Below are 10,826 nucleotides of genomic sequence, written 5' to 3'. Positions count from 1 at the left end.
AGCAGAATTAGCTATTTTTTTGAGGGAGCAATGAGTGCCTGACCATTGTTAGCATTGCAACGTTGTGACCATGAGGCTCTGCTTCACCCTTCTTTGCCCTTCATGAGATCAACCAGATCAGTTTACAGGTTTTAGGCTCATCCATTCCATCATTATTCCACTGATTTCAGAGTGTGGATTTCTGAATGGTTCTTAGCATAGTCATAAGACAGAATTCAGATGTTTTGTTAAAAATGCCCGTACCACCTGACTTTATAAACCAAAGACAACAACCTATTAATATCTCCTGTGTTGTAGTATGAAGGGTATGAGTTTCAGCCAGATCTTGCCATTCCTGTTTGCCATTCATGAGATCAATCAGCGTCCTAGGCTGCTCCACAATTTCACCCTGGGCTACAGCCTCTATGAGAACTTCTTCAGTGCAAGAATGACATATGAAGCCATGCTGGACTTGCTATCAACGGGGCAGGAGAATGTACCAAACTACAGATGTGGGAGACCAAAACATCTGTTGACAGTGCTTGAAGGAACTGATTCCGAGCTCTTTCATCATGTGACAACCATGCTGGGCATCTACAAAATCCCACAGGTAAGAATGGATGCTGAAATAATTCCAGTTTGTAAAGTCTCCAGAAAGTCCAAAAGGTAGCCCTGGCCGATATCAACAAATGAAAAGAGCCGATTGATGGAGCTTAAAGGACCCTTGAAATAGGATGCATGCAAATGCGTTTCTCTTCACTCTGGGATTAGTTAATGGCATCGGTGTTGAAAAATAAGCTGGTCTCCCAGAGTTCCCCTTTCCTTGCTACTGAATCAGACTCACATTCTAAGCAAGAGAGTGACTGGCAATTGGCAAAGCCGATATCATGGTTCAGACCTAAGACTAGGGGGAAAGGACATCTCTGTAGTGAAGAATCAGCAAGATAATCACTCCCTTTTTCTCTTTCACTGAAGATCAACTATGGGGTCATCAGCCATATTCCTGAGCAGAAACAGCATTTCCCTTTCTTCTACCGGCTGAGTCCAAAACAAGAGCCTCCTCACTTGGCGATTGTCAAACTGCTCCTGCATTTCCGATGGACGTGGATCGGCCTTGTTGTTCCGGACAATGAAAGTGGAGAAAGGTTCAGGAGTTCCTTTGTGCCTGTGGCCCTCAAGAAAGGGGTTTGCGTTGCCTTCTCAGAAACCATTCCACTGTTGTATACAGTAGGCGAAGAAAAAAAAAGGATTTCTAATTTGAACAACACGGAAGTCAAAATTATTGTTCTTCAGTTGGACTTTCAGGCCACAATAGCGCTAGGAGTGCAAATCCAAAATTTAGAAAATGGTGAAAATGTGTTTGGGGAGAAAGTGTGGATTGCCACAACTTTGCCAGACATATCTGTGAGATTTTTTTATCGAATGATTGATCTCCAGCATAAACATCTTTTGTTATCTTTCTTAACTCTGGCAAACAAAAGAACACAAAATTATGATTTTAACACGTATTTCTCTGCCAGTGAGAATTTTGGGGAGGCAGCATTTCAGTGCTCCTCTTCACACCCTATTTTGTCTAAGAAAGTTCAGAAGAGATGCACAGAAAGAGAGAAGTGGGAGATCCCTCCCCGTGATTTGGTTGCCAGAATTCTGTCTGAGGATGCCTCCAGTATTCCCACTTCAGTCCAGGCTGTGGCCAGAGTCCTCCATGCTGTCTCTTCCTCCCGCCTGACCCGGAGGAGAATCAGGGTTGGAGACTATGTACAGCCATGGCAAGTAAGACTTTTCTCTCAATTTCTGCTAATGACCCACATTAAATTCTCTTGTATTTGTTAAAAATGGGCAGCGTTGGACATGAGGTGGGATAGTCCCCACAGCAATTGCCCAAGTTTGAGTGTTTGTTCTGACCAAATGTGGAGGCTTGGAGAGAAAGAAGGAGAGATTCTGCTACTAGATCTCCCAAAGTGAAGAGATGTGCTGGTTTGAGAAGCTGGGAGAACAAGGAATGAAGAGGAAGGCTCTTTCCCTATTTGCAGAATAAATCAGCTTCAGGATGTTACAGAAACCATCAGGTTTCTTGACCATCCAACATTGCCCTCATTTAGCTTCTAGGTCGGGGAATTTTTTTTCTCACTTCCTGTTCTGCCACCTTAAGAGGATGTGGGTTCTGTGCCCTTTCCAGGGTCTTCAGGGAACACCCAGGTCAGCTGACTTTCTTTACAATGCAGCTTCTTAAACAAATTGTTCATCAACTTTTTCTTCTCTATTGGTCCTCTCACTTAGGACTTGATACCAAGATCTTTTCTTGGCTCTTTCTCCTCCTTTGAAAGGAAAATCTTAGAATGGGTAGCCCAATCTTTACTCCCAACCCTTCCCATCACCATCTCTTGGTTTCATAAAGCGGTGAAGTAATAAGTTGCAGAACCCAGGGAGACCAGAAAGTAATACACTCTCACGATATTTGCTGCCTCCTTTGCCTTTCTTTTGGTGAACGTCCAAGTGGCCTGTTGGGTTTCTGCATCCCAGCGTCTGTGAAAAGAAGCAGCCTCTGTGGTTTTGCTGCCTTCCGTTTTCAGGGCATCAACAGGCAAAGGAACGTACATCCTCAAGACATAGCACAGCGGCAGGAATGGGGCAGGTCTGGCAGCAGGACTATCTGTTATCTCTGGACCTCTTGCATGGCCCTTCTTCTACACCGAGCTCTTAGCTGTATCGAAACAAACACCAAGATCAGAAAGAGAAGAGTTCCTTAGGATGTGTCTCCTCTTCCAGACTGGATGTTTGAACTTTGCCCGTTTTCCATGTGTTTCTACTTCCCAATCATTCCTCCCTTTTTCATATCATCAACCTTCAAAGCTTAGTTGCCCCTGCTAGGAGGACATATTCCATTCAACATTAGAGGGACAGGAAGATGTTGCCACCACTCTTGTGCAGCTCTGTTGGACCATGTCCCACACATGCTGTGTCCAACTCTTTAGATATATTACCTTCCACCTTTTGCTGCTCTTACTCACCAAAAAAAAAAAAAATTAGGTGGAGCACCTGAGGTTCACCTGAGGCTTTCTCACTCAAGAGCTGCAGAAGAGATGAAGGCAGTGTGATGGGGACAAGGCACAAAAAGGATATTGCCAAGGCTGGTTTCTGACATGCTTAGGTGCAAGTAAGGAAAGGCCCAGAAAAGCACTGTCACACACATTACCAAATCCCAAGACCTCTTGTCCATTTCAGTGGCTTTCTGTATCACTAGTCAACTTCAGCTTCCTGCCAAGGTACCAGGTCTGCCAATCATATACAGTACCAGGAGATCCTCATCTGAAAACACAGGATATTTCTGCAAAGCTGAAGCACTGCAAAGGTGGAATGGTACAAATCAGGAATGTCCCTGTAGGTAGATGCTGAATCCAAATATGTATTTTTTCAGCACCCAGATGGTTGGATGGTTCCTTCTAGAAAATGACATGACTGAAGACAGTAGGTGAGGGGGCAACAAGCTGGCCAGAGATCTTTTGAGAAACAGAAAGGCCATACAGATTAAGTCCCTAAGCAGATTCGTCCCAAATGTTGGAGAAAGTAGAGCTTACCTGAAGCACCCCACTTTTGAACTAGGGCTCGAATGGGAACGTGTAAGGTACAGTGGTGATTCTCCATGTCTTTCTAGCTTCATCCCTTTCTAAGAAACTTCCAGCTTTACAATCTTACTGAGGATGATGTTTATTTGGATGAGAATGGAGATCCTTCTACTGACTTCGACATCATGGAGTGGGCAGTATTTCCCAACAAGTCTGCTGCTGGGGTGACAATTGGAAAGATCGAAAGAGAGGCCTCTTCAGAAGTCAAGATCTCCATCAATCAGAGTGCCATCATATGGCCAACGTCATTTAACCAGGTAGCTGAGACTGACTGTATGTGTGTGTGTTTTTTTTTATTTTTCTGCTCCTATATATCTGAGTTTGAGGACTATTATGTAGAGTAACAGAATCTTGCAAGTCAGAATGCTCTTTCCCCCTCCTTCACGTCTATCTGTTTGAGAACTAGAGAGGGTTCTATTAAGATTAAAAAACTAGTGAAACAGAAAAGGAATGAAAAGAAATGAGCCTTCTCTAGTTCGTTGTCCATAACTCCGAATAAGAAAAATTCTCATTTCATCTGAATATTAATCTCTTAAACTCTCTGCATTACCATCTGTATTTGTGTCCAATACCTTCTCCCTTTTTCACAAGTCCACCACGCATGAGAAAATGTCCCTTCAGGTTTTGCACATTTCCAACAGTAATTAGAAGTCCCCTAATACATCTTTGAAAATGTCTCTGGTGTTGTACTGTATGCCAAAAATACGTCATCTTAGAAAAGTTCTCTTTTAAATTGTAAAACAATGTGGATTTTAAACCTTTTAACTGCATTCTCTGCCACTGATCCATCTGAATATTATCACCAAAGGTCTTGCCCATAGCTTGTTTAATTTGCCCTTCTTCTGTTTCAAATCTCAGCAAAAGTTTAAACATTTTAGCAATCACATGTTCATCATTTGTACAAAATTCATTTTCAAAATCTGTTTTCTCATATTCTGTTCCTGCTACTTTTTATCTGTATTAATTCTTTCCCTTAATTGTGCACATGAAAACCACTGAAAACTAAATCCCTCTACCATCAATGCTTCTCTCAATTCCATCTTCAGCTCTTTGTTTTCCTGGACCAGCAAATCTTTCTAGGATAACCATTTTTCTTTGCCCACAGTTTCTTTTCTGTAAAATGTTTCTTGGGCTGAGGCCAACAAAAGTGTTTTAGGCATAGCCTGGGTTTTTTATCTGTTCTATATTCATACTGTGACACTCCTGATATAATGATTTTTAAAATCTACATGTGCTTTAACTTTTTCATACGATAAATAACCACACCATCCAAATCAGACCATTCTAAAAGGCTCTTGTTTCTTTTTTATTATCATTAAAGTTTATTAGATTTTCAAGATCAAAAGATAAAAGCTAACAAAAAGGAAAAATTAGGATAGAAAGTAAAATTGTAGAATAGAGTGGGAAAAAAGAGAAAGTCAAAAGTGCAGGAAAAGAAAAAGAAAGAAAAGAAAATACTGGAAAAGAATGACTCCTGATTTCCTTCCCAACAGATATGTGTACATTTACATTAAGTTTTTTACTCTAAATGTAGAACATGGCTTTCATTCTTTCTATTGTCCATTATTATTTCTAATCATCAAATCCATATATCATGATTTCTTTTTTTTTCTGCTTCATGCAAAATGTTCAGAAGGGGTTTCCAGGTAGCTTTGAAATTATTCAGTGTCTTTTCTCTAATCAAAGCTGTCAATTTCACCATCTCAGCCAATTCCATTCACTTTCCAACCAATCTTCCACTGTAGGTCATTTCAGATCTTTCCATTTTTCTGCAGATAAGATCCTTCCTGCTCAAATTGTTAAAAGCTTTCTCTGCATCCAGAAAAATCAGCGCCACTTGTTTTAGGGTTGTAAGTTGTATGCATTCAATGATATCCAACACAGTCCTCACAATGTCTCTTCATTGCCTTTTGGGTAAAGACCCACATTGATCATCATGAATAAAGACCTGTAAAATCTCCTTCAATCTATCAGCCAATATTTGGGTAAATATTCCATAATCATTATCAGCCATGAAATCAGTCTATAATTCTTAGTTAAAGTAAGATCTTGTCCCTCCTTTGGTAATGAGGCAATTCTGGACTCTTTCCAAGATTCTGGCATTGCAGAAAGGTTGTAAAAGTTGACCCTCAAAACATTTATAATACGAACTGGGAAGTCCATCTGACCCTGGTGCTTTCCCTACTTTAATCTTTTTTATTTCTTCAGCTACCTCAAAAGTTCTTCTAGAACTATTCATAGATGGTTTCTCTGATTGAGAAAGTTTTGGCAACTTTTTTTTCTTCAAATATTCATCCACCTTTTCCAGGGAGACCTCCTGTTTTTTAATACAGATTTGAATAAAATTCATAGAACGATTTCCAAAATCTCTCTCTCACTGCTGTTATCATATACAAAAGCAAACTTCCGTGGATTCTTTCCAAGGGGTCATCAAAAGTTGACCACTGATGCTTCGTTATCATTTCTCGTGGAGATCTCTTCTCCACCACATCCATTGGACCCTCCTCCAAGTCTCCTTAAACTTTTCCCAAGAATTCTCTGGCTTTTTGAACAGAGGTCAATCGAAATCTTATCTGTTCAAAAGAAAAAATTCATTGTATTTTATTACATTGTAATTTTAACATTGTAAATTTACTAGGTAAATTTAAAACATAGTTTTGAAATTACATTGTATTTTAACTATATGTGTTGAAATTGAATAAAGTTTTCATTAAAAGAAAAAAAAAGACAACAGTGAAAATTGCTACTTCCAATTAATCCCAGCGAAATGGGGTCTTCTGCTTCAGTATCTCAGAAAAAATATCTTTTCTCTTACTTAAAATTCTGATAGGAATCTCCTATCACATAATTATATCTACATCTTCAATCGTGTATTAAAATGGCAATGCGGAACTTGGTACCTCATTGTTTTTCTCACAGAGGGCACTAATACATCCCTTTGAACATGCCTTCTTGCAGCAAAACAGGAATTTATCTGATACACCTTCTCAATTGCTTCATCAATTTTTTCCTATTCCCAAATGAAAAACTCTGACAATGCCTGAACATCCTTTCTTCTGACATCGGCATATGGATTCTCTGGAATGGCTCTAAACCTCAGGCAGAATTCCTTCTCTCTAAGCTCCATCAGAGCCACATTGTCCTTTCCTCTTTCTAATTCCATAGCCCTAACTTCTACTGTATTCTCCAAAGTTTCAATTCTATCATTAACTTGTTCTGTTTTTTTTCCAGACATTTGTTTTACAGAATCACCCATCTTTCATCCACATTTCTTTCAAGAGTCATAAATTCGGTTCAGGATCTTTAAATGTTTTTACTGTCAACAACCAGTCTCAGGGCAACCACTCCTTCCCCTCATTGCAAATCCAGCTTTTCGAAAGGATCCCTGGAAGATAAACCCAACTCGGGGGGTGCATTTATTTATAAACCCACTGGGACATTTGTTAGGATTCAGTTCATTGCTCTGGTGAACAATTATGGTGCATAAAGATGGGTATTAACTTTGCACACTGTGTAAAACACATCTATGTCATGTTCAAAATACCATGATTATAAGAAACCAGGGTTTAGCCCAGTTCATCAACCCAAGCTGTAACTAGTTTTCATTCAGATATGTAATCCCCTTAATGCATATATTTCCCCACATTTTCTTTATGTCTAGAAGGTGCCTTTCTCGAGGTGTACTGAAAGTTGTCTCCCAGGATACACCAAGCTCACAAGAGAGGGAGCACCAGTTTGCTGCTACGACTGTTCTCCGTGTATGGAAGGATCCGTCTCCATGCAGGAAGGTAAGTGGCTCAAGAGCAAAGAAGGACCACCATCCAAGTTCAAACCAAGCCTGATCGAGATTAACCCCCAAGCCCACTGAAGCATGTAAAATGCTTCCATCTGCTGAGGAAGCCTCCATTCTACTAAGCTGGCTATCTATTTTACTGTCAAGATGCCCCATCAGCCAGACCATTCTCTTGGAGGCATGTGTGGGTGTCACTGAGAGTGGAAATCTCCCTTCTGCTGGGCTTAGTGACACAAGTCTTATAACAGGAAGTAGTTTTCAATAGAAGAGAATGTATACAATGTATGTTCTTACCGGGGCTTACAAAGATTGGGCTTATGGGGGTGAGATGAACATTTTGGCAGATTAGTGTAATATAAATACCTTGGTTCTAAATGGTGAAAAAACTAAGGAGATCTTCATCGATTTTAGAAAGAGCTGGCTCAGCCATACACCACTCTATTAAGGACATAGCTGGGGAGTCAGTCAGTAGCATTAATTTCCTGGGGATGCAGACGACGAATAGTCTGACCTGGGCTCTCAAGGCTGCCTCCTTCGTACAACGGGCACAGCAGCATTCACATTTTCAGCACCAGACAAGGGAAAACACCCCCTCCCTCCACCTCCCCTCCTCCTTACTCTCTATATAGGCACTAGGGAGAGTGCATTGACCAATTGCCTTTCCACCTGGTTTCAAGGCTGTAGTGCCTCAGATAAGAAGTCTGTGCAGTGGGTGGTGAGGGCAGAAGACAGGATAATGGGGATCTCACATCCTCCCATTCAGGATAGAGCGTATAGTGAAATATTGTCAGTGACCCCTCCCACCCACATTGCAGCTTGTTCTGCTTGTGATCCTCTGGTAAAAGGTTCCTCTACATTCAATGCAGAACAGCTGGATTGGGTAATTGATTGATTGATTGATTGATTGATTGATTGACTGATGTAATATAGCCACCACCCATCTCCCCCAAAAGAGGGACTCTGGGCAGTTTACAATAAAATCAAGTGCAAAAGATAAGCATTAAAATGGCATAAAACAGTCAGTATAAAATAGTTGTAATAGTTTTGTCCCCTGGGCTATTACATTCCTGAACTCTTCATAATCCCCTCTCAATTCATTGTGGTGCATGTTGTATGTAGGATGGTGATATTTATTAGGGATAATGATAAGGAGAGTGCAATGGCAAAGAATGTATATCATATCTTATAGTTATTATTTTTTGTGAGACAATTGCAATGAAATTTCTTTGTAATGTGGACTTTGGTGTATAGTGGAATGACAATAAAAGTATTCCTTTCCATTACATTCCATATTCTATTCTATCCTATCCTATTCATGTAGATCAGGGTTGAACTGTAAAGACCTTGGTGCTCTCTGAGCTTAGCTCTTTGCTTGCAGATCTTTCATTACCTGACTAGGTAACACCATCAGTGCTCCCGCTGATGATGCTGATGATAGTACTGATGGAGTTACCTGGTTGGGTGATGACACATCTGCAAACAAACAACCATGCTCAGAAAGCACCAAGGACTCCACAGAAAGGGGATTGATTTACAGGAGATATATTAGAGGAATAAGCAAAACCCAGCACCAAACGGACTACCAGAGAAAGCGTCCTAAAGCACATGATCTGTCTATCTGAGCATAGGAAGAAAAACAGAAAAATGAGCTGAGATTAGCAGTCTTTAGGTCAAGAGCCATCAGTGTGAGAGAAAATGAACCCAGAGGAAATCCTTAATGCTCTATCTCCACTCTACTGACCCCTTCCTAGTCATTTGGTCAGGAGATGCAGAAGAGTCATTGCCACCCAATTCATTAGTGAGACAGCAATTATTTTTGTTTTTCAGATGCAGCCCATTGCGAAAAGTGTCCCGATGACCAGCATTCCAATGAGAAGCGAGATCACTGTCTCCCCAAAGTTATAATCTTCCTCTCCTATCAAGAAAAGTTGGGTCTCATCCTGGTTCTCATTGCTTCTTTTTTGTCTCTAATCACTGGCTTTGTCCTAGGACTCTTCATTAAATACCAAGAAACCGCCATTGTTAAAGCCAACAACCGGGACCTCAGCTACATTCTCCTGGTTTCTCTTCTCCTTTCCTTCTTGACCTCCTTTCTATTCATTGGACACCCCAAGAAAGTGACCTGCCTTCTTCGACAAACGGCCTTCAGTGTTCTTTTCTCAGTTGCCGTGTCTTCCTTGCTGGCCAAGACTGTCATGGTGGTGGTGGCCTTTCTGGCCACAAAGCCAGGTAGCAGGATGAGGAAATGGCTGGCAAAGGGCCTAGCTAATTCCATTGTCCTGTCCTGCTCCAGTGTTCAGCTTGGCATCTCTCTCTTATGGCTGGGAATGTCTCCCCCATTTCCAGATTTCAATCTGCATTCCCAACCAGGACAGATCCTGTTGCAATGTAATGAAGGCTCAGTCACCATGTTCTATACTGCCCTTGGCTACATGGGTTTTCTGGCCTCCACCTGCTTCTTGCTGGCTTTCCTAGCCCGCAACCTTCCAGGGTCCTTCAATGAAGCCAAATTGATCACCTTCAGCATGTTGGTTTTCTGCAGCGTTTGGGTCTCCTTTGTCCCCACCTACCTGAGCACCAAAGGGAAATACATGGTGGCTGTGGAGATCTTCTCCATCCTGGCCTCCAGTCTTGGCTTACTGGGATGCATTTTTGTCCCCAAATGCTACATCATTATTCTGAGACCTGACTTGAATGTGAAGGAGCATCTGCTGATCAAAACTGATCAGGCCTCTTAATTTTGGAATCTATCTTTTTTTTTAAGAACCTACTGGTAATTTAAAGTAATATCACTTAGAATTAAAAGTGCTTTATATGTGTTCTTAAGTCTTCCTTTCTTGAATGTGACCTTCAACTTTAATGACAGAGAAATGAAATAAATTAATTAAATTCCATAATTGTATTTTTTACCATAATCCATATTCAAGCAGAATCTTAACATTACTGGCATTAATAATAACTAACAAATTAATAATTATTTAAACCCCCCAGAGTCCCTCTGGTGGGAGGAGATCTGCAGTGACTAATTTGATGAATGAATGAATGAATGAATGAATGAATGAATGAATGAATGAAATGAACAAGTATTTTTAACCATAAAATTGTCTCTCACTTGTTAAAAATAAGGAAGAAGAGGCAGAATATGGATAACAACTTGAGGAGAATGAGGGAAGACCAGCAACAGTGAGTAGAAGCAGGTTCATCTCTCATTGTATCAGAATCAAGAGATTTATTTACAATAGAACAGAATCCTAGCCCTTTTGTATTCATGGCTTTCAACGGCAGCTTGAATTTTCTCATTGGGATAGATTGCACAAGAGGCCAAGGTATATGGAATTTATCACCAAAACGAGTATTTTTAACAGTTTTTATTAAAAGATTTTGCTATATATAATAAGAAATACATTCAAAGAAAAGTATTATAATGA

General features: G+C 40.5%; 1 protein-coding gene across 1 annotated transcript; it reads left to right on the top strand.

Annotated features, from left to right (window-relative positions):
• The first annotated feature begins 307 nt into the window (after positions 1-307).
• LOC134489890 (vomeronasal type-2 receptor 26-like) lies at positions 308-10,136 on the top strand. Its single transcript, XM_063292761.1, has 5 exons — positions 308-589; positions 955-1,164; positions 3,635-3,865; positions 7,270-7,393; positions 9,226-10,136. Exons 1-5 carry the CDS (start codon positions 308-310, stop codon positions 10,134-10,136), a joined length of 1,758 nt encoding a protein of 585 aa, XP_063148831.1.
• Positions 10,137-10,826: the final 690 nt, after the last annotated feature.

Source organism: Candoia aspera, chromosome 2 (assembly GCF_035149785.1).
Source record: "Candoia aspera isolate rCanAsp1 chromosome 2, rCanAsp1.hap2, whole genome shotgun sequence".
NCBI lineage: Eukaryota > Metazoa > Chordata > Lepidosauria > Squamata > Boidae > Candoia > Candoia aspera.
This window is presented reverse-complemented; position numbering and strand designations above follow the sequence as displayed.